The 24,501-nt window shown below is 38.0% G+C and overlaps 1 protein-coding gene across 5 annotated transcripts in view; it reads left to right on the top strand.

The window, feature by feature from the left end:
- PPP1CB (protein phosphatase 1 catalytic subunit beta) overlaps positions 1-24,269 on the top strand; it is a 57,174-nt gene extending 32,905 nt beyond the window's left edge. For all 5 annotated transcript variants that reach the window (XM_082302792.1, XM_082302791.1, XM_082302790.1 and 2 more), the window contains 7 exons: positions 7,976-8,107; positions 11,455-11,685; positions 12,033-12,137; positions 16,905-16,976; positions 20,051-20,202; positions 21,758-21,892; positions 22,513-24,269. In XM_082302792.1, coding sequence (XP_082158918.1) covers positions 8,008-8,107; positions 11,455-11,685; positions 12,033-12,137; positions 16,905-16,976; positions 20,051-20,202; positions 21,758-21,892; positions 22,513-22,617 — 900 coding nt within the window. In that variant the 5' untranslated portion in view covers positions 7,976-8,007 and the 3' untranslated portion in view covers positions 22,618-24,269. The remainder of the gene's footprint in view (positions 1-7,975; positions 8,108-11,454; positions 11,686-12,032; positions 12,138-16,904; positions 16,977-20,050; positions 20,203-21,757; positions 21,893-22,512) is intronic.
- Positions 24,270-24,501: the final 232 nt, after the last annotated feature.

Here is a 24,501-nt window from a genome sequence, read left to right as displayed (position 1 = left end):
AAGGTCAGATGCAGTACATAATGAAGGGGGATGTATAGGGGAATCTACTCTTAACTACAGCCTGAGGTGCCTCTAGATGTAATAGGTATGTGGTTTATAATTTGAACATTGAAATGAACCTTCTGTTGTGTGATTTGTCTTAGTACACGGCCTAGGACATCGTAGTTTCACAGCACCATCTTTTCTGTGTTGTTTGGGGGGGGGGAGGGGCTGGGGGAAGGTATTTTGTGTTTGTTTGGGGGTTTTTTTGTTTTTTTTTTTTATACCAAGCTTGATACAAAGCTCTTTGTGTTTATATCCCATGTAACTGTATTGGTTAAGTACCAGAGACAGTGATGTACAGAAGTTACACCAAGCTTTTTGTATCATAGCTTCAGTAACTTCTCTCCTTGGTACTTCTCAGAAGTTATGAAGTAACTTTGTAATTTACCTTTGCTTTCCTTGAATTTTAGGAATTTTATTAGTCCTGTTTTAGGGGAAAAGAAAGTCAGCCTTTGAGAAAGAAGCTTCAATTCTTTGTTCCATGAAATTTTTGTGCCAGGTTAGCTTTCCAAGTAGAGTAGGACAGGAATTGCTATCACTGTATAATACAGCTGTAGTGGTTTGGTCCAAAATACTCATTACTGTTTATCTGCTGTGAGCTAAGAATTAGGAGAACTGCAAAGCAGCCACCAAACTTGAAAGAATATAAAGAAGTTTATTAACAGACCTAAAAGAAGGGAAAAAAAAATTATACCACACCTTCAGAACTCTCCTCCTCCCCCCACCTTCCTCCCTTCTCCCACTGACAATGTGAAAAGACAACCCTTAAGATGTTCAGTCTGTTTACCACTGCCATAATAACCTTGTTCAGTCCATTTAGAAAGAAGTCTCTTCTTGCTCATGCTGTGAAAACATTATCACAACGAGACAGCTGCCCACTTCCAAATATTGTTCAGTCCATTTAGGAAGAGGAGTCTCTCTGCCTGCATGTGAGTCCCTTCCCCTGACTTGCAGCTTGTTCAAGGTCACACACAGATAGCAATTGGTTTTCCCACGTTCGAGGGTCCACTCTTGAAGTTTTTGGGGTACAATTTTAAGGTTGAGCCGTTCAGAAACAAAAACAGAGGCCCTTCTCCTTCCCTGGGAGCAAAGGGTCTTCCTCATCTTCATTGTTAGGACAATCTCTGGGAGCATCTCTAAGAACTGAGGTTTTCTCCTTTCCTATTTGGACCAAAAGTCCTCATCTGGTTCACCTCTAGGGACTGAAGTTTTCTCCTTTCCCGTTTGGAGCAAAAGTCCTCATCTGTTCCATCTCTCCCTGTCCAAACTTCTCATGAAATTACAGCTGTGTCAGCATCTGCCTATCTCGGCGCAGGTGCTTTTGCTTACGAGTTCAACACTCCACCCCCCATATCTTCATGGAATTACAACAGGATACTCTGATATATCATAGCTTCACAACAGAATTTCAGCTTTCAGCATCTCCTCTCTCTCTTCCCTCAGGTTTTCAGCTCTTCACAGCAGTAAAAGGGTTAATCTCACCTCAGCTTTGCAGCTGGAATGTTGAATTTTTCTCATCGCAGTGGAGAGGGGGGAGAGCCGAGCTGCTCCGGCTGCCCACAGCAAGGCACTGGGGGGGGTTCCATGGCTGGAACAGGTCCATTGACCCAGGATGGCCGCGTGGCCTGCAGCCACCTGTGCCAGCACCGGAAACGAGAGAGAGCTTGGGGGGGAGTTTGCCTATTCTTAAATGTGGATCACAGAGGTGTTCACAACTTTAAGTGGCTTAAAGAATTGTCCATATTCAAACTGGCCAGCTGATAGGTTCTATCAGTTCCCAGAGGAAACTGTAAGCACCCCTTAGCAAGGACATCCCTTCCGGGACTATGCTTGCTAACCTATGACAACAGCATAGTGAGAGGCTTCTACCTTCTGTTTTGCTGGTTGCCTGAGTTTTAGGTTCAAGTGTACTTAAGCAAACAGTAAATACAGAACATGTGATCTTGTCCTTCAACATTGAATTCAGCAATTCTTGGAACCATGTATGATGCGGAATGACTGGGACATCAGTTAGTTTATGGAACTTCTATGTAAGGAAGCAGGTGGTCCATGAAAAGCTAAAGGAATGGGTAAAGGTTGGTGTAGGTACACTTGCATGTTTTCATGGGCTTACTGGGGCATCCCCTGAAGCAATTTTACATTCTTCTCCATGAGTATCAATTTTGCTGGATAGTATGTATTTTAAGAATGTAAATTCAAGTTTGGGTAGAACAACACCACTTCATTGCTAGGGTTTTTTTTTTTTTCCCCATTAAAGGCTTGGGCTGTCTCTTGCTCTGCAGTGAATTTGTGTTTGATGTTAAATAAGCCTGCTAAAATGAGTTCACAAGCAATTGCTGTTCTTCAGCAAAATACTTAATGTGAAGGTCATCTGGTGAAGGCAATTTTAGAAAGACTTTAAGGTTACTTGGATATAAAAGCACAGTTTTTCAGGAAAAGTAACTCCCTAGAAGACTGATTGTTTTATTTTTAGTGGGAAATTTGGGTGATGTATGGTAGGAAGGGTACAGGGCTTTGCTGGGTACGCTGCAGAAGAGCTGTGTATTCAGCAATATGTTCCTGCTGAATTGAGCAAAGCTCTAACGGGTTCATTTATATTATTGTTGTCCACCAGTGTAACTTGTGAATGAGAGCCATTCTAAGCTTAGTTCTGTCGCAGCAGTTCTGAAAGTTTAAAACTTGTGTTGCTGGCTTAACTCTTGTTTAGCTGCAAGGTAGGGAGTGGCCACTTCTGGATGGCAGCTGAACAAGTTAAATAACAGAAGATATTTTGAGGGAGTAGAAGTTTTGCTTTCAAAATTGAGACCTGCTTTTAAAACCCAGTATAGGATTCCTGACTTAAACTCACAAAAGTATGTAATTTGGATGTTAAAAATACTGAGAGCAGATAACTTCAGAATGTGCTTCCAAAATCAGTGTGAGAACTGCTTGTTTTTTCCCAAGTCATAGGTAATGCCACCTTTAACTTCCAAATCTGTTCTGCTCCTACTACTGGCAGGCTGTTCAACATTGCCAAATACTCCAAAGTACTTTTAAGTACAAAGAAAAAAAGTTAAATGTTGGAGCTGTTAATCACCAATGATTAAACATGCCACAGAATGTGGGGGGAGTGTAAGCTCAAGGGAATTGCTTGTGTGCAATTTGTAAAATTGCATGCTTGCAATCTTGCGTTGTAGTTTGGGGTTTTGTTTTTTTTTTTTTTTTTAGATCTGCTCTGGCAAAATAGATTCCTAAAGCCATGATTTCAGAAATAAGCTTGACTGCAGGTACTGTGAAAAGAAGCAGAACCAGCTGCTTATTCTTTCACTAGCCCTAGCTCAAGTTCACAGAGGATGTAGTCTTCAACTTGGGGAACTGTTTAGATTACACTTTTGATTTGTTGTGTCTTTGTTCTAGAAAGAAAATATCAGTTCACTGATGCAGTTTACTGTGTGGCTACTGTGTGGCCACATAAATGCCTGTCTGCAAAAAAAGGAGAGTATAGGGAAAGGAGAGTGCTTATTAGCAATAATGCTGACCCAATTTTTTATGATACTAGGGAGGAGTCTCTGGGTTTTTATGTTACGGTAAAATTGTCAGTGTTACGTCTAGTAGGCGGGGTGCTGCAATCTTGGAGACCAACACCGTGTAAATGCTTAGGGTAGCTGTGCATACCACAGCTGACTTAGTAATTGAAGAAACTACTAGTGATGGCACAAAATGAGCAACTTAGTTGCTTAGAGAAAGGCACACCAGACGCAGTATGACAGAACAGGTTAAATAGATTTTATTTCCATTTCATGAAAGGCTATGGAAAGAAGCGATGTAAGTGGCACTTCCAACAGCCTAATTTGACCCACTTTCCTTTTTCTTTCCAGTATTGGCTTACATAATCTACTATTCTCTGGCATGAGTTTGGAGGATTAAAAAAAAAATGTTCTTTTTTGTCGAAGTTTTTCTTACCTGCAGCTGTGCAGCTCATGTCCTAGATTGCTAATTACTGTTACTGGACTTCTTAAGGTTGCTTACAAAAGATTGTGTAGATGCAGAGATTATTCTAGTATCAATTATAGCAGCTTTTGGATGACTATCTGTTGTGCTAAAATAAGTCTCAGTGTTCAATGCATATATTTGCTTTTATTTCTTTTAATTCCCTGCTATGTCACTCTGCTTGAAGCTCACTTCAGGAAAGGCTTGTTCTGTCAAAGCACTATGCACATGTTTCTGTGTATTTCAACAGGAATTGCTGTCCCTACTGTCCATATCGAAAGGCTAATTTATGTAAATCAAAGCTTGTTTACAGCATCTGCATTTTAGATTAAAGAGAATTAATTTACCTTTAATGTTGATATGGTATTTCTGCTCTGGGTAACTGTCAGCCATTAAAAATGGTGGTTTTCCAAATGCTGTTAAAGGCTTTTTGTGAGCTACAGATTTTGCAATGTGTGAAGCTATGACTTGAGTGGTTAGCTATAGTAATTTGTAAATGAGTATGAAAAACATCTCTTACACTCTTGATCTGGTTCTCAGAACCTCCCCTTCAATCTGTTCTTGGGGATTTGGCTTTTGAAAAACTAAATGCAGTGTTGTTTACAGTACATACAAGGCTCAGTTGAGTCAGGGGAACTTGAACAAAATTCTAGTTGTAATGTAAGCTGCTGAAATAAGTGCTTAGTCGTACTTGTACCACAGCTGTGGCACATCTGTTCCAGATGACTACATGGCAAACCTTTCAGTGTCTTTGTGAATCCAGTGAAGTGCTGAGGCTTTCAGGGTCACAGGAGCCTCTCACTTTTCAACATGTAGTACCCTTTTTGCTGATCAGTGAACTGTGGGAGAAAACTGCTTTTATCTTAACTAGTATTGATGATTATTCGTCATGAAGCCCCAGGTTTTGTATTACTTCAAATGTAACTGAACTTATGTGTTTTCTCTGGGGCTGGGGACTGTTTGGGTGGAGAGTGCCTTGGCAAAGGTGCGAGGGCTCAGATCTGCACCCTTCCCAAAGGATGGAAGTGACTGATCATCAGGTGTGTGTTGCCTCCTCTTCTGAGAGTGATACACCTGTCAGAGCTGTAGAAGTGTCTCTTAGCCTGGAAAATCTGAAGTGAGGTAATAAGTTACTTGGTTGATTTGTCTGTTGAGGATTTGCAGCATTTAGGGCTTTACTGTTAGAAGTAAAGAACTAGCATCAAGGCACTGACTGGTGGTTAATTATGAACTCAGGAGCTGCATGTTCACTGTGTCTTCTCATGAAAAAATCCAGCACCACTCAAAGCATCAATCCTATAAAGCAAATGTTCCAAGTTTAAACCTCCATGTGAGTTTCAAAGGGAGCTAAAGGCTGGTGTTGTAAGAAATATTGACTGGATCCAAGTTATTTTAAGTATTTTGGGTGCCCTACATGAACTGTTATCTCAGTTTTGATCTCAATGCTTAGTCTGGTGCTGCTTCTGGTAACATTGATGTTGTACATAGCGAGCTTTCCCGGGTTTGAGTTCCAAAACTAGAGTGGACGTAATAAATGTGCAGTTCCACTTCTTAGTTTTGATCTGTATGAAATGGCATAATTCTGGTGTTGGAAAACATAATGAAAGTAGTTAAATACAGAAGAGAATGTCATTGGTTATGGTTAAAAGAATCCACTGTCTGTAGTGGGAAGACATGACTGGAAAGCTGGTTGTGCTGCATGGCTCTTTGGTGTGACTTTTTTGCAAGCTATGGGTCTAAAATAGAGCAATTGTTTAATTAAAATTATAGCCATTGTAATATGAAGACTCTGCTTGTTCAGGTGGGAGCTTATGTATAAAGGCAGTTGGTTGTGCCTATTAAAAGGAGTTTCAGGTCTCCGAAGGGGATCGTTATAAGCTATTGGAACGTAAGCGTTTGAAATGAAGTTCATTGGAACATTTTGGTACCTCACAAATTGGATAGTCACGTCCTGTACAAAGCTGTCAAGCTTGAGTTTTCTGGGGTTTTTTGCTAGTAATGGGGCTGAAGATGTACCTGTAAGAACATTGCTCGGATGTTTGAGGTGTGATGAAATGGAAGCCTGTAGGCATATATTGCTTGCAAGCCGCCTTGATTATTTCTGACTTTGTATTCTTCTAATATGTAACTCAACATCTTAATGCATGAAAGATAACAACATGAAAAGTGTTACTAAAACACTGTTTGTTTTCTCAAGTATAGTTGAAATCTTAATTAGCAAGAGCAATGTGACTTACCATGTGTTAACTATCACCTGGTAGTGATTCAGAGCTTCACTGAAAGAAGTCCCATATGCCTCAGCTTTTTTCTTGTGAGGTTCTAATGAGCTAAGCATTTCCAGTATATCCTCAACTTCAGGTAGACTGTTCTTTCTGCTGCTTTGGCACTCAGACTAGCTGTCCCAGGATCTAATTTCACATCTCTTCCCTGCTTTTGAAAACCACTATTCAGTTCTTCCTTTTCACACATTCCCATGACTACTTCCTAACTTCTGTTTAATGCGTGTCTGGTGTTTATTAAAAATAAATATTTATAGCACTGTGTTGGCCTGGTCACATGTGCACTTACTGGGAAAAGTATGCAGTGATAACCAGAGCAGAGCTTTTTGAGCTTAACACTTTGGACTGTAGTACTAGGTGACCTAGGACAAACTGTTTTCCCTCATATCCTTTCTTCCCCATTGCACAATGTAGATAATGCTACATGTAATTATAGTGATCTCCTATATAAAGTAGGTTTTCTAGGAACTAAGCAGAAATAAAAGGAAAAGGTTGTGTTAATTTAAAAAAGAAGTTGCAAGCTTACTCTTCTGTTTCGGAGAGAATAAGTAGGTGACCTAGGAATTTGCTGTGCATGAAAAACTAGTTTTTGCTCTTCTGTTCACAAATTTATTAGACTAACTGAAGGTGCAGCTAAAATTTTTATGGAGTAGTGTCTTACTGTGCTTGAATTTGAAAGCATTTGGATTTGAGCTGCGGAAGTTTCATACTACTTTCCCTTGTAGGTGCTACCATGGTTTAATGCTGAATGTTCTTTTCATCTAAAACAGATGGCAGGACAGGATGTTCGCCTGTGGTAGACAGCAATAGATTCTGGCTTATTACTTTGAACTCTGAAGTTTGGTTTATGCTGAGATGCAAGACTGAACTGGATCGGCCAAAGTGAAGACACATTTGTTCTATTTTGCTGCCTCATTAAAGACACATTAAAGCCTCTGACAGAGGAATCATACAGATACTTGTAGAAAGAAGCAGCTGCAGATAAACTTGCCAGAGGATGTTGGTTGGAGTGCAGTGACATGAGAATGCTTTTGAAAACTTATGCTAAATATAGGTCTTGAGTACCTGACTTACAGGTTTTGTGAATTCAATTTCATTCTAATTAGAATGTTCTTGGCTGTAAAGGTTTCAGTTATTTAAGAGCCATTATATATGAAAGTTTCATATGTAGTTTTAGTGTGATGTTCCTGAAAGCAGCTGAAAGTGTAAACATAATCATGCCTATGATTTTTTCTTTGTATTTAACTGGTCCTGTTGAACTTAACAGTCCTAAAGAAGTTTACTTTGTGCTAATGCAGAAATGTTTTCAGGTTTTCCGTTCTCAAGATTTTTCTTGAGAATTTTGTGAATTTCGTGAGTATTTTGTGAATACTCTAGCATAAAAGGGATTGTTAAATTAAATACTTCTTAGAATTGCTATTTATACAGATATGGACAAAAGCACAGCTTAAATTGTTCTCTTCTGAGAACCTGGATGCATAAAGATCTTTAAGCACAGATTACACAGTATCAGAGATTAATTTTACAATTCATTGGACAGCATAATTCCAAGGTATTTGGTACGTATGTGGAATGTGATGCTGGCTTTTTGTCAAATACAGGTTTTAAGTACAGATCATCTGCATTTAGCTATTGCTGTATATCTGTGTGGTAGTTACCTTGAACTGTTAAATATCTCATTTCAGTACGAGGATGTCGTCCCGGGAAGATTGTTCAGATGACTGAAGCAGAAGTTCGGGGCTTGTGCATAAAATCACGGGAAATATTTCTTAGCCAGCCTATTCTTCTGGAACTAGAGGCACCTCTGAAAATTTGTGGTATGTAAACTTGATATGTATGTGTTTTATGTAGGTGTTTTAATCTAGTTCTATGGTAGGAGGATTGGAAGAATACTGAGACAGGCAAATGATTTTGAGATTAGAGGGAGGTCTTCAAAATCTTGAATATAGTTTTCAATTTAGATTGGATTAAGTGAGGAAAAGGCAGCTAGCACTTGGTAGATTGCTGATGCTCTTCACGCTGTTTTGGAGCAAGATTGCTTGACAATAAGGGCTGCTTGTGCCCTCATGTAGTACAAATTTTGCAACCTGTCTCTTGCTTGCACAGAGCTGCTGCTCTTCTGATCACTATTTCAGAAAGCAGTTAGGTGCTTTTAAAAAACTCAAATGTTGCATGTTGCAGTTGCTCACTTCAAAGCATCAACAAAACAAAGGCCTTGTGAAATGAAACACTTAAAAAATTGAAAGCGTTGTTAGTCTTTCAATTGGGAGAGTAAAACAGAATGGAGACTGTTAAATTAGGTTTAGTTACCATGTAACAAATTCCTTGTGCTTCACAAGTTTTAGCAAACATCAGTATTACTAAGAAACACAAAACTAAAACATGGGTGTTTTTTACCTTGCTAAGCCTTTATAAGATGCTAGACTTCTTCCGAAGTACACTGTAACTACAAGCTTGTAGAAAATGTTTAAAAAGTGTTGTAAATACCAGACTGTAATCATCCTTCAACTTGCTTATTAACAATAGGCAATGTCTTCAAAAGCTTAGCATTCCTTGAATTAGACTTGTTAAAGTGTCATAATATTAAAGGGGAAACACTCTTTGTATTCGTTACTTCTTACATCCTCAAACATAGATTAGCTTCTTTCTGGCAGATGCAATGTCTGCAATGTTTCTTACATTAAGAGAGGATATTACCAATTAAAAAAACCAAAACCCAAAATAAAACAGCTAAACCCACAAACAAACCACTAATGGCAAAGTCATTTTTAAATGACTAATTGCTTGGTAGGGTGGGGAGGAAAAACCAGCCCAGCTAGCCTAATGACATAAAGTTGAAGGTAAAGTGCAGCTTTATCACATTGTGTTTTCTTTAGACTTTTCACTGTAGTATAGTCTTATTGTATTCCTAGATGAAGAAAACATGGAAACTCAGGTAGATTGTACATAAGTCAAGGTCTGCAAAGAATAATCGGCCTACTTCAAAGTTAGCTTTTCCTCATCTGCTTAAATGGAGGCAATTGAAAGCATTGTTAGGTGTGCAATAATAGGGTAGCCAATGCACAGTTAAATAGGGCATTTGTTATCTTTAAATCGGATTCCAAACACAGTGAAAGCACCAGGAAGTGTCAGGTGCATCTAAATTTAATATTATGTAGAACAATTGTCAAAGCTGCATTTAGATAAAAGTGAAAGAAAGATGATTGCTTTCACCAAAAGCAAAAGATGCAGCTGGTACTGCTTTGAACTATTATTTTAGTGTGTTCAGGCAATGCCTGAGGAACCATTATAAGATTGTCTTGTCTTACAATCAAGTCAGTTCAAAATAAGCTCTACATCTTGAATTGGCTGTGTTTTAATGTAAGATGAAAGGTGCTCTTATGTAAATGTCCATTTTAAAATAGATGTGGTTTTTAACGTAAGTCTTTATATCTGGCAGACTTCAACTTCTGCTCACATGAAGCTGTATTTTAAAATGCTAAGTGCCTTGAATGGAATGGTAAATGCCTTGGTCCCTTTATAAAATCGTTTCTGTAAAATGTTTTTACCCATTAAGTGCATTTGTCCCTTTGGTGCACGTGTGTAACTGAAAGTAGTTATAGACAACACAATGATAATATTTTCTGTAGTGTGTTTACTTGGTAGTTAATTCTGTTAGTGCTGGAGTCTGGGGATTTGATAACATGGTTCTGGAACCCTAGACTCAGCATAGAAATGATTCGTTGAGGAGTCTTCTGGTTTTGTCAGGCTGTGACCTGGAGACTTCTAAATATCAATTAGAATACGAATCATTCTTGTTGCAACATATGTTTGAAAAAGATTTTAGACAGTGAAGCTTCAAGTTGTCTGAAATTGAGTAGTAGATATTGATCACCTTCATTAGAAGAAAATTGGAAAGTGATTCTTCTCCCCGAGTGAGAAATAGTTATGGAAGAGTGCTGCCTAAAGGAAGAAGTATTGCATTTTTCATGGAAAGTTTAAAGGAATGTAATATAGCATGTATTCTTCTTACCACTGTATGCTTTAAGAATTGAATCAGGGAGCATACAGGTTTGGGAACCTTTTTTTTTTTTTTTTTAGGGTGAAAAAAGTTGTGTGGGTTGTTCTTTTTCCTCTTTTGAGGCCATAGTAGCTCGTGCTCTACTGGAAAATAACTCTGGTGAGCAAAGTCAAGATTTTGCCACTGAACTAGCAGCAATAGTGAAAATACATTTATGTAGTGCTTAGTGTACAGTACCAGGAGGTACTGAATCTAAATAGCATACAGCTTGTACTGAAGGCTTTTGGCATATCTGTTTTGCATCCAGTCACTCTGGTAATGAGTTTTCCAGTCAGCTGGAATATGCTGCATGTGTGCTGCAAGTTACTGTAGAGCCGCTTTTGCATCTTCACCCGTGGGGACAGCTCATGGATAGTTTAGCTTTGGCTGCTCTGATGTGATACACTGTCGTGGTATAATTGCCACACACAGCTGTTCCGTGGAAAGCTTAGTTAATTTTAAAGCTGGAAGTGTGAAGAGTAGCATGACAGGTATTTTTCCTAAGAACAAGCTGTAGGGTTGAGTATCTTGTAAGGGATGGCAGTCTTTGAGTCTCTGCTTGTTACGTGCATCAAAGGAAGATTTAGCCTAAATGCTGGGGGATGGGATTCTTAGTACAGCACTGTTATGGGAATTGACCTTTGAAGTAAGTGTTCTTTGCCATCACAATGTTCAGTTTCTCTCCAGTCTGTTTGAATTCTTTCTGATCTGTTTTTGCAGTAAATAATGTGACTTTTTCCTGATACAGTTGCTTCCTGGTCATATACCTGTTCAATTAGAGGTTTTCTTTCTAACTTTGTTTTAATTTATACAAATTAAGGCTTGGTTAGAAAGCTTATGCTTTATTGTAAAGACTTCTGTAGCTTTTGGGTTTCAGATTGACTTCATACCTGACATAGCAGTTCTGCAGATATGGCAAGTTATTTATATCCTGGGAGTACTTCAGCTTTTTAATGCTAGCATGGTTCTTACCTTTGTGATGCATATTGCCACTTTTTGAAGGTAATATTAGTGCCTTTTTTAAGATCACTGAATAAAAACTTAACTAGCTGGCTTAAGTTCTTGACTTGTGTAAGTCTTTATGTTGTTGCACTAATCTTCAGTAAACATTTTGTTTTTATTCAGGTGATATCCATGGTCAGTATACGGACTTGCTTCGATTATTTGAATATGGAGGATTCCCACCAGAAGCTAATTATCTTTTCCTTGGAGATTATGTAGACAGAGGCAAACAGTCTCTGGAAACGATTTGCCTATTACTGGCATATAAAATCAAGTACCCGGAAAACTTCTTTCTCCTAAGAGGAAATCATGAGTGTGCGAGCATCAATCGAATCTATGGATTTTATGATGAATGTAAGAAAAATATTATTTTTGAAAGACTGTAACAGACTAATACTGTGTTTTGGAAACACTTGTAGTAGTGACTCTTGTATTGCAAGAGTTTCAATATTCTGTGAACCTGCTTTGAAACTTTCTAAAAATACTTTCCAGCCAAGGTTAAAGTTGCTCTGGAGCATTACTGTTTTTTCTTCTACTGTCCTTGAATTGCTGTTGTAAGAGATTGAGACCTAAGTATGCTAACAGAAATAAAACCCTATGAAGACAGTTTGCTAACATTTTTGCTCAGGCTGTGATATGTATTACAGGTTGGCTTTAAAAAAACAACTTTCTCTTCCTAATGTCACACACTGTTCCCGTAGGCAAGCGGAGGTTTAACATTAAGCTGTGGAAGACCTTCACAGACTGTTTTAACTGTCTGCCTATTGCAGCCATTGTGGATGAGAAGATCTTCTGTTGTCATGGAGGTAAGCTAATGGCTTCTTTTAAAGGCTGTGTCCCAACTGATTTTGGGTTAATGCTATACCAAAATGGAGTGTGGCTGTGCATACCTGATATTTAGCTGGAGATATTTAACCTTGTATTGTCTGTAAAGGTCATGCTTTTCTGTGCGCTTGTCAGTAGACAGGTGTCATTCTTAATGATACACGTGGCCCTCTTGTGCCTGAGGGGAAGTGCATCTGTAAGTATTCCCTCAGTGTATCTCTCTGAAGGATACTTAATGCTAGAATTATTGCCTAATTTGCCACATGAGCTGTTACTGTATATCAGTGCAGCCTTAGCCAACACTAGCATCCCCAGCAGTGAAGAATGGCTTTCACAAGTAACCTTGGCTCTCTACTTTTGGGTCTATACTTTTGGCCTGTTTTCACAACACTTTAGTGGAGGGGACCTCTGAGGTCACACGGTCAAGCCTGCAGCCTGAAGCAAGATATTTGTTAACATTGGAATGGACATGGCTTGCATGGACTCCATAAAGCCTTTGCTGCTAGACAGTCTGCATTCCATGTGTACCTGTCCCAGTGCTGCTCTGTTCTTGTACTGAAAAAAGTGTTTGGTGTTGATCTGACTGAGGGCTGTGACTTGTCTGAATATTGGAACTTACTTGGGCTCTCTTCTTTGTAGAACGGGCCTCCCCATGATTTTACAGGCAGTGATGCTTAACTGGTTTTCAGAAGCTTGCAGTGTCAAACAGTTGTCAAGAATTTGAAATTACTTGTAGTAGGAGCCATCCTGCCATTTTGCAGCTGTATTTGCAACTGCCTCCATTAATAAGCCTTGCACTGAGTGATCTAGAAATGGTTTGGTAGGTGTCACACCTGTGTTGCCAGTGAAATGGAAATTAGTGGAAATGAAAGCACTGCAGAAACATCTAGTTTGAACACCTCCCTTTGGAATTAGAAACAGTGTTTGCCCCAGATTTCCTGAGCAGACTCTTCCAGACTTCATGAGGTTCTGCTGATGGCTGCCATCCTGCCTTTATTAATTACAGGTATCACTGCAAGATATGCCTGTATGGAATGTGCTTTAAAAATGATCTGGAGTATTCTTGCATCTTGTATTGAAAGCTTCTGCCTTTAATGCCTGCTAGAGAAAGCTAACGGAGTTGTACACATAATATGCTCTGAGATGTTAAGTCCCTGTGAAAACATAATTAATGCAGTAATACAGTTCGGTCTGCCAGCCTCTGGGTAGCATTGACATGTTAAAATACTTTTTTTTACAGCTCATCTTTTAATCTAGTTCTCAAGCAGTGTGGTGGTGGGGTTTTTTTTGAGAACTGATAGCTATCTTAAAGACTAGATCTCATAGTTTTAAGAATGAGATATAAAGTCACTTCTGCACCTAGGTAGCCAAGTATCAGTGGCTAAAAACCCATGTAATAAATTTGCCTCCAAACCAGCATGTAAAAGAATTACTGTTTTACTATCAACATATGTTTTTGAATTTTGGGGGTTTTTTTGGAAAACAGTGAAGGAATAGCAACAAAATACTGGAGTGTTTCAGGCAAACATTTAAGTTTAGGTGGAAGATAATCAAAGCAGCTTAGCAGGTAGAGCAGAATGCTATGACAAAACTGGTAGTTTTGTGTGTATGCATTTTGAGACCTGCACTATGAGAAAGAAGCCTCGAGAGCTGTTTTTCAAGAAAAAAGATTTAAAGTTTCATTGTAATTGGGGGGGTGGGAATTAAGTTTTCCTAACTGACTAAAGAAGAGGTTATTTTGTGCGTAGTATGCTTTAAGGATCCTCTTAGGAAAAAGCAGTATTTGCTTCCTTATTCATTGCTAATTGCCCCTTAAACTTGTACGGGCTTAGTCTGTAACTGAAATTATTGTCAGTCAACTGATCTGCAGCTGTGAAGTAAAGTGAAAAGGTTGATAATGTGCTGTGTGCTCCTAATAAATGGAAGTGGACCTTCAGCACACAAATAAGTTTTGCCCTTTTTCCACTCTTCTCCAGTCCTATCCAAACTGCGTTCCAGATCCAATGAAGTAATGGACTGTCAACGCCTTTTCATGATGTTACTACTCTAATAGACACTGAGGCAGCAACACAAACCATTCAACTCTGCTGGAGGTTGAAGCTAGCATGTAGATATAAGGTAGGTGCCTTTTTTACTATATTGCGCATTTTTGCATAGTTTATTTTAAAAATATTGTCCTCTGGGATATAATAAAACTTTGCAAAACCGCATAACATAGTAAAACAAAAGGCACCTAACTTCAACCCCTAGTAGTAGGCTATCTACAATAGCTTCATATCCTGAGTCATCTCTTTTACCTAAACTTTTCTGGGCATGTGTTTTGAGTTATCCATTTTACAGTATAACTCAAACCACTCTTGCTATCCCGGTCTCTAAAAGTTCATGCTACTGAAAAGATCTTTCATCGTATCTTTTCCATCACCTCCCTCTCTTCCCATGTTCCTCATACATCTCATAATTTGTCCTTTTTTTAAGGCTGTCCTCTCAACTAACTTCTGACTTTACTCTTTATCTCACTTCATTAAAGCTTATTCCATAACCATTCCTGACTTCTTCCTTTTTTCTCTGCATTGTATTCTGTACAGCTTTGGTCCTCTTATCTATGACACCACTCTCTAGCTCTGATCTTTAGAGAACTTACATGATTAGTTTCAAGTTTCTATAAATGAAGTCCATATTGTAGTGTCATATTGATGGAATACATTGGTATTACCCCATTGGATTTAAGCTCTGAGATGGGAGTTGTGTTTGTACAGTAAAATACTGCATTTATGTAGTATTTTCAGGCTCTGGAATTTTGTTTTTCTTGTGGCATTATTGACAATGAAATGGATGTTGATGTTTAACTCTACTTGATTTACATAGTATTCAAAGATTACACAATAAAGTCAGTACCCATTGCACTTACTTTACCAATTCTGCCCAGTCAGAGTAGTTCAAATCAAATTTGATGAGTCTGCCAGGAGTAATGACAATTTTTTCTGTTTTCCCTTAGGGGAGAGGTGGTCTTATGCTTCAAAAAGATAGGGTACTAAGTATACTGAAAGATACTTATTCTGTTCTTAGCTGTTGTGACAAAACAACTTAATTGTACACTTTTAGTACGCTGTAGGTTTACAGCAATCACTGTAGTGGCAGCAGCTTTAGAGTGAGCTTTAGCTTGTGTTTGCATTCTTATATCCTTCATTTAACAATGATCATGTAGGACTTTTCTCTGTAGGTATGAATTTGAGACATTAGCCATTTCTTTTTGTGCAGGGGGAGTCAGGAAAATACTTGGGAATAGAAATGGTTGCAAAGAAGTCTGCAAACCTGCAGGCAATTCTGTAGGGTTTTGTTATTTTACAGTAGTGTAAAATAGCACAAAAATTGACAGCCACAGGGCTGAGACATGGTTTATAATAACATTTCCTTTTAAAGAATCATAGAGTGCTTTGAGTTGGAAGGCACCTTAAAAATCACCTAGTTCCAATGACCCTGCTGTGGGCAAGGAACCTTCCCCTAGACCAGGAAGCTCAGTTCCATCCAGCCTGGCCTTGAACACTTCCAGGGATTAAAGATGTATTTTGGGTGCAACCTGAAATGCTGAGAGCTGTAACGTCATAGAAAGTCACAAACTAGTTGTGCTTATTTCACTGAGACTGCCCCTTACAATCTCTGGGTATGGTGCTGAGTGCTAATGTAATGTGTGTGCAAATAGATCAGATCTGGGGAAGGGGAAGCGATACATTCAGTACATTTTAAAAGCTGTTTGTCTACTTGAATTTACATTATTATTCCTGTATTGCTGTGTTTATAGACTTGACTAATACTCCCTTTAAGTAGTTCACTGTCAGATTTCTGCTGTCCTTGCCATCTCAAGGTAATAGCATAGACAGCTTTAGCAAGCTGATGGTGATAGAAGGCTTTTACCATAAGACTGCTTCAACAAAAATAATCTAAAATCTTCATGCTTGAAGAAAAGTCCCTCAAGTCTGTATCAAATGCTTTGGTTCCTGTCAGATATCATTGTTCTTGTAACATACACATTGCCACTGTGCAAACTAGCTGAAATTATTTTACATGGTGACCCCTTTCCAATGACAACTTTCTTCTGTCCTGTTCAGAGTTCTGGACTGAGTCAAATGGATATGGTTTGTTAACATGAAATATGTTTCATCACAAATTAGGTCTTCATGTTCTAATTTCAAATTTGCAGCTTTCTTAATTAGATACCTTGGCCTAAGTCATTTAAGACACCTACGACCCTTATTTAAGGACATGTTAAGATGCTAGGGCATTTAGTAGGCTCTCTTTTATGCCTGTATGCCCCAAGTAGAGGAGCTTTAGGGTGTGTAAACTCTTCAAAGGGTGGCTTTGGAATTCTGTGCTTTAGTTGCAATTAGTTGTAATTGCATGTTAATGGCTAAACTGTAGAAAGATAGCTGTGTCTGTACTAAGTGATTTTTTTTTTTTTGAGTAATCAAAGTACTGTGATTTTATAATTGACTTAAGCAGCTGAGCTACAGTAGATGACAACCTCCATGGCTAAAAGGATGGTAATTGGAACCCCTTGCTAATTTCACTTGCGTTATTCTCTGTCCCTCTATTCAGCAACGTAATTGTCTTATAGCAAACTGCCTTTTGTTTATGTTGCAGTGGAAACAATGGATGCAGTGTGCCTTTGAACCTCAAACCTTGTGTTCTCTGGAACCCTTTCCACAGGTAAAATGTGTATATGAGTCACTTGTTTTCTTGTACTTTTACAGGACTGTCTCCAGATCTCCAGTCAATGGAGCAGATACGGAGAATTATGAGACCTACAGATGTTCCTGACACAGGTGAGTGACATGGAATTTGCTGTAAATAGGTCTTAATGGTGAAACAGGTTTGATCAATTTCTGTGCAAGCAATGTAGTGACTTAACACAGCCTCTGTTCATAGTACAGTATTCCTTGGTGCCTGTGTAGGGTGTGAGTCTTGTTCCTCATGATGGCTATGTTGTCGGATATGTTCAAAGCTGTTGTACGTGTTGCTGTTGTTTGTCATAAGAGTAGGGTATGTTTTTCAAGTTTGGATACATTATTCACAAGTTTCCCTAAAAACATCTTAGAAATCTAATGAAAGATATAGGAAGCTGAATAGCTAGTCCCCTTTCCTTGGCTGGGCACACACAAATCTTTTACTCTATCCAATAACATAACTGTTCAAAGCTTCCTGAGTGTTGAAATATCTGGGATTCTCTTTATTTGTCTCCTTCCTCTTTAATTTTGAGAAGTACAGCTCTTACTTCACTGCAGTTGGGATTTCAATTGCATCTATCAATGTATTAGTTGTGAAATTTTCTTCTGATAGGTTGGTGTTCTGTTTATAAATGTTGGGTGCAAATTGCTAGTGGTTTCTGTGCAATGTTCTTTTGAATGGTTTAATCAATCTTGCTCAGTGTCTCATTTATTACAGATTTTTTACTAGCAGATTGAGAAGACTATTGAGCAGTACAATGGGATAGTTTTTAAAGTGATGATTTCAACAGTGGTCTGAAATTAACTTTCAGAGGGAGATACAAGATCTAAATCTTTTTTTTAAACATAAGTTACAATTACAATTAAACTTTGGAGTAGAATTCTGTTTCCTATAATGTTCCTCAATATTGATGCATGGTAGTAATTCAGGGACTAATGTTAATATATCTACTGTCCCTTAAACAACACCACTTCTGTGCAAGCCAGTATATACAGTCCTGACAGTGAGAAGCATTGTAGACTGGTGAATAGTTGTTTTGGGAGTATAAATTACTACACTGCTTGGCCTTTTATGCTACTTATTCACTCAATGCATAACCAAATAAATGTCAGTACAAACGAGCCAATCTTTGCATAGATCAGCGTTACCAGAAAAGATGGTTCTATTCAGCAGGCAAATAATACTGCTTGAGCCACCCCCACTTCAGGAATGCCCTTACAGAACGTAGTTCTTGTTTCCATGGACACTCCACTAAAATCATCTCTCTTCTTAGTACCTCCTAAAAATAGGTATATTTTTTTTTAAAAGGCTCTTGTTTTGTGTAGTGTTTTGTTGTGTTAATTTTGCTTTCAGAAGCAATAGCTGTGTGTGTATTGTCAGAGTGAAAATGAAATGTCCCATCAGAGGCATGTGTGCTATGCTACAGTGACAAAGGTCTTCATTTTTTATTTAAGGAAGCCAGTTTTACGTAATGGAAGTAAATCTCATGGAAAATGAAAAATAAACTGAAGTAGTCTCACTTCCGTGAAGGTTTCAAGCCCTTCAAAGCTATCCCTTTGTGAAGGAGTGTCACTCAGGGAATGTTTGTGTTGATACAGAAGTTTTGGTAGGTGTTCATGCGGCTGTGCCAGGATTAGATCATTATGATGGCTTCTTCTAGCCTGATGAAAAAAGCCTTTTCAACTTCAAATGCAGTTTAAAGATCTCTTAGGACAGATTTGCGTATTGTTGTGTATGACCCTAAAGATGATTTGATTTTGGGGAGAGGATAGAAGAGGAAGCACTTGCTAAGCAGCTGAGACAAGCAGCTTCTGTCACTTGCTGGAAATTCATGGTAAGAAACCATTAGGGATTGCAGTGCAACTATTGTTTTGAAAAACAAGTTACTCAATACAGAACTACATTTCAGTAAAGTTAAGTTTTTGTCATGTACTGTCTGTATTCAGTAGTTTATTTCTAGATAGAAATGTTGCCTAAAATGCAGTTGTACTTGTTCTGTTCTTTGTCTTCTAAAAACAAATAAAATCTTAGCCTGTTGTTAGCGAGGAGCTGTGTCTGGCGCCAAAGACCATTTGATAAACATATGTAAATATGAAATGGTCTAGTTGCACAATAGGTTTCAGACATTGGTTTGCTTGATTACAGCTTGAAGGATCTGTTATTTAAGAAGTAACGTCTTCAATGTTTTGCTTAGCAAGTAACCAGATGTAAATGTAAATCAAACTTCTGAATGTCAGATAAAGGAGATTGTGAAACAAAGCTGTTAAGTACTTAAATGCCTATGGGTCATCACAGGTAAAGAAAGTACAATTTCATGGAAAGCTATGAAATGCCTTTCAAACGTTTGGGGGTTTGTTTGTGTTGTGGTTGGATTGGCCTGGTTCTTTCTCATGTGAAAATTCATAGAAAGTTCTGTACGTGCAAAGGCATTGCAGTTGATCTAGAGAAATCTTTTTAAATAGCCAGTGTTAACTCCAGAGTTAGCTGACCTTTTGTTGGCAGCAAAAACAAATATCTTGACCAGTGCTAAAATGCCAGAGAGGCTTATTGTTCTAGTTTAAATTCCAGACTGGCTGTCACGAGGCTTTTTGAAAAAGTCAACAGGGGTCCAAGCAAATTGACAGTGCTACCTGAAGCAATATATCAGTGTTTTGCTGTGTTACATTTTGTTTTAGTCACCTAAGGTTCCTCCTGAATGGTAGGAAAGGTAAGAATCAAAGCTGTTCCATGTTCAGAAATGTAATGGTACAAATTTACTTGCTGCATTTGATTGGCCTTGCATAGGACTTTTAAATTTGCTGCAGCTTTCACACTAAGCTTTCTTGGTGAGCTGTGAAATTGATGGTTGCCTTTTAATACACATGCACTTCAGTATTTTTAAACTCCTCAAATGTTCACTGTAAACACACTGAATATTAAAAAAAAAAAATTATTTCAGAGAACTGTTTGGCTCTGACTTTTTTCATCTAAAGGCATTTTCAGTGGTGAGGGGGAAAACTCTCCAAATTGACACAGACTGTACTCTTTATCTGGGTTGCAGTTTAAATATTGCTGCATTTATTGCTAAGGCTTATTTTCTTTAGGAGAGTTACTCTGGTAATTACGATAGAACTGTTTTACATCATAAAATATCTCCTAAGACTGGTATCTTCACTTGTGCTATCTTTCAAAGGTTTGCTCTGTGACCTGCTGTGGTCTGACCCAGACAAAGATGTGCAAGGTTGGGGTGAAAATGATCGTGGGGTCTCTTTCACTTTTGGTGCTGATGTGGTCAGTAAATTTCTGAATCGTCATGATCTGGATTTGATCTGTCGAGCTCATCAGGTATGAATTTTGCTGCTGTTGCTTCTTAAAACCTCTCCTGCTCCTTATCAGTAGTATATATTTGAAACTTAATTTGCACTGTGTTATTTCTAGAGAAAAAAGGTCTTCCTAATAAAGGGTCTGTAAAGGCTGTGTCCTTCTGTTGGCTCATGTTGAACTGTGTGTCTAATGTCAGTGGAGTAGAATACTAATGCTGGATTTCTCAACTGATCTCTTCCTTCTGTACTGTTAAATGTTAGACAGATGTATGTGAACATCAGAGGTAAAGTCGCCAGGCTCCAAAGAGGCAGAGTGACTTGAATTTGAGATTTACACTGAAGTTTGAGTTTTTCAGTTTCAGCAGTAGACAGTTCCCTGGTAGTTCTGGCTTAAACTACCTCTGCTTCACTTCATTGAAATATTAAATGCATTTTGACTGTCTCTACAAACAATTCTGTACATAAAAACTTTCACTGTTGCCTGTATTTTGGTTCAGCCATCTGGAGTACTTTGGCATAGATTGTTTTTCTTTTTGCACGTTTCAGTCAGGCTGTTTTTGCATTGTCAATCTTTAGTACACTTTTTTTATTAGGTTACTTTAAGCAAGAGTGCTAGTTAAGTGGACATCAGGTTTCAATTTCCTGTATAACATTTCAGTTCCATTATTTAGTCAATTTTAGAAGCTCTCCCCTGCTGTGAAACAAAAATAGGCTCTTTATTCTGTGTCACTGTTAGGCTTGGGTACACTATTAGAACACTTAAATATTTATCTTAGTAATTTTACTGCTAAAACATTAGAGAAGATGTAGTATTCATTCCATATGCTGACTGGATTTCTTAATTGCTGATTAAGATTGCTGCCAATTTCCTATATTCATGTAGTTGATTCAGTTATTTATAAAAGAAGGTTGATGTCTTATAAAAGATCATGATGATTGCACCAAAGTAAGCAGTTGGGTGCACTAGTTTTATTACGTTGTAACATGAAGCTTTTATTTTGGGGAAGAAGGAACATCCTTAGTTGATGCGTCATACTACTTGCATTATTTTAAAGCTGCATTGTGCTCTTAGGGAAGATACGGCAGAATCACTCTTTTTTTAAAATAATTTTGATGCTCTAAAATCACCTACACTTGAGGTTGTGTGTAATCAACACCAATGTAAGCAAAACTTAATTGTTACAAGTTGCAGTGAAGGTGATATCCAAATCTTATGTGCTCCAAACTAATTAGGTCAAACATCCACATTCTGTGTATAAAGCATAAAATGCTGGGAATCCTTACACTGGCAGTGCATAATTGGACTTCAACTATGAAAATACTGAACAGTCAAGCTGATGTGTCTTTAACATTTGAAGTGTCAGATATGGGCATGGGCATGTTACCTGGTCTGGCATTCCATGTCAGGTAAGACAAAATGAGTGAATTTGTCCTGTCTAAAAGTCAAGACATAAATCAGCTTTTTGATGAGTTCCTGCATCTTTATATTAGAAAGTCCAGTTTTCCTCAAGATTCTTTTTTTTTCTTCAAAATTACTTTGCTTATGTAAGCCATATTGTTTTCTCTGGTGTTGACAGGTGGTTGAAGATGGATACGAATTCTTTGCTAAACGGCAGTTGGTCACCCTATTCTCAGCTCCAAATTATTGTGGAGAGTTTGACAATGCAGGGGGCATGATGAGTGTGGATGAAACTCTGATGTGTTCCTTCCAGGTATGGTATATGTGGGCATTAAGTATGACTGTAGGTGGTGGGCTGTATGGACCGAGTTAGTGCGCTTGTCGATGTGCTGATGGTTAGCATAGAGCAATATTCTTAGGATACAGCAAGGACTGCACAGGAGGCTGGCATTTGTGAACAACTGGAACTGCAAACCAACTGTTCGCCAGAAAACTGGGATTCGATGTTTTCCAAACTACTGCATATTAAGTTATTCATTCTATTCAAATGCTCATTTCAAAGTTTAATATTTAATTGGGTGATTTTTTTGGTCATACCTAGTGATCGGAGTACACAATTATGCAAACTAATGGATTATAGGGAGCCTTTTAGTATGGCTGCTTTGTTCAGATTTTAGTTCCTTCCTGGATGTGTTTTCAGCCCCTTTTCTTTCCCCTTCCCACCTCAACATAGTGCTAGCACTAGAAGAATTTAGAGTTAGTATTACTGTTGCATGTAGAAGTAAGAAATTTGCAGGATTGCGATGTGATTTCCTCTCCCCCACTATCCTCGCCCCTCTTGTTCCTACTGAACAAGGTTTCATGTGGGCTTAACAGTATTTGAAATGTTCTTAGTTGTTGCTGACTCAAAGGAACTTCTTTATTTTCTCTAAGATATTGAAACCATCTGAAAAGAAAGCCAAGTACCAGTATGGTGGACTGAATTCTGGGCGTCCAGTCACTCCACCTCGCACAGCTAATCCACCGAAGAAGAGGTGAAGAAAGGAAATAATGTAGAAAACACCATCAGATCTGTCAAGGACAAAACTCCATATTACAGTATATAATAAGTGTGCACTGTAAAACCATCCAGCCATTTGACACCCTTTAAGATGTCACACGTTTAACTTAAAGAGACGGGTAAAGGATCTTTATTAATTTTTTCTAGTAGAAAGATGTGCGACACTGTATTGTAACAAGTATAGCTCCAAGTTCTAATATCCAGCATAGAGAGGAAAAAAAAATTAGGAAAAAACTATTGCAACTACATATTCACATTTACCACGGTTTTTAAAGTTGACCAACATCCCAATTAAAACTTGGTGTCATAGTTAAACCAGATGAGAGCATGATGTTCCATTTGTGTAATGTGGTCTTATTGTTGCTTGATTGCTTTTTCTTTGGTTATTTTGTAGCTAGAATGATGCAAATATGGTATCTAGTCTTATTTCCTGGCTCTTTGAAATTGGTATGAGGAAGGGGCTTTCTAGAACAGCCATTGATCTCTTATCCTCCCCCTAATCCCCTGTTTTTTCATCATAATGCCATGTGCCCCACTATAATGCAAAGTTTATAGTAAAGTAGTGATTGAAAGGCAAACTGAGTCCCAAATGCCCGGACTGGACAGCTTGTCAGCCAACATATATCAAGACAGAAAAACCTGTCCTGACCTTTTAACTTAAACTGCCACACAATGAATTTGTGCACTACACTATTTTAAATTATTGACGTTACACTGTGCGATGGCACTTCATTTAACTTAGATAGGACAAAAATGGTATTGCCTATTAGTTGGTAACTTGATTAAGTGGTACCTTGGCTTTAGTTTTTATTAGCATGAAACACCTTTGGCATGCTTAGCTTCCGGGTAACTTCCTACCTGTATCAAAATTCATCTTACATAGTTCCACAGAACATGAAGATCCTTATTTGCTAAGCCTTTGAAAGCTGACATTCTTTTTCATAAGAGGGTGTGTTTAAATGGTTGTTCATCAACATACAATAGGCTAGATGATGGGTGGTGAGCTGAAAATGCTACAGGAATGTCCAACTTACTGTAAGGCTTATGTCACTGAAGATTCTATCATTTGGATTTTCATGATCAAATTTCATATACTATTGTATAGACTTCTGCTTTGTAGTGTACTATAGTAGCAATAATTTCTGTATGTGATCAAGAGTTATGCAGTATTTCTTTTCAGTTCTCTCCTTTATTAAAAGAGTTAACATTGGCAAATGGCAAGGTATAGAGAGGATACAAAATATATAGTAGGATAAATGAAAGGCACAGGTTTGTGATGCTTTAGGATGCAATCCTTATTGGACACAACTACAAAAGCTTTTACTGAATACTGTCAAATTTGTAAGATTCTTTGGGGGAAGGCTGCAGATTTATACCATTCTAAATGTGCATCAGTAGATGTAAAACTCTTGACTTCAGTATTGTCTTTGAAAATGTTAAATTGAGGATTCTAGTAACTTGCGTTTTATGAACTGGCACATTATATAATGCAAGAGATATATTGATTTCTGACACAGTGAGCAAGTTCTTTAAAATGGATTTAAGTCTCTTTTCTAATTCCATTTTGTTTTAAATGCATATTTTAAATGTAGGTTTTTTCATTTAGTAAAAATTGTCTAATTCATTTGAATGAAGTCTGACTGGTTATTTTAACATACCTGACTGTTACTCAAAATGTGTGGAGTTGGTTGTATTTTAAAAAAAAGGAAATCTTACAATATATCTATGTGTTACTGATTTATACTGGGTTGGTCTGTGGTTTTGAACAATGGTTTATTTTACCCCACTTTGAAGCAAACACCATTTTCAATGCTTAGAATAAAATGTCGACGTAGATTTCTTTTGGTGTTGTTCAAAGACAC

This window comes from Coloeus monedula (genome assembly GCF_965178545.1).
Source record: "Coloeus monedula genome assembly, chromosome: 2".
NCBI lineage: Eukaryota > Metazoa > Chordata > Aves > Passeriformes > Corvidae > Coloeus > Coloeus monedula.
This window is presented reverse-complemented; position numbering and strand designations above follow the sequence as displayed.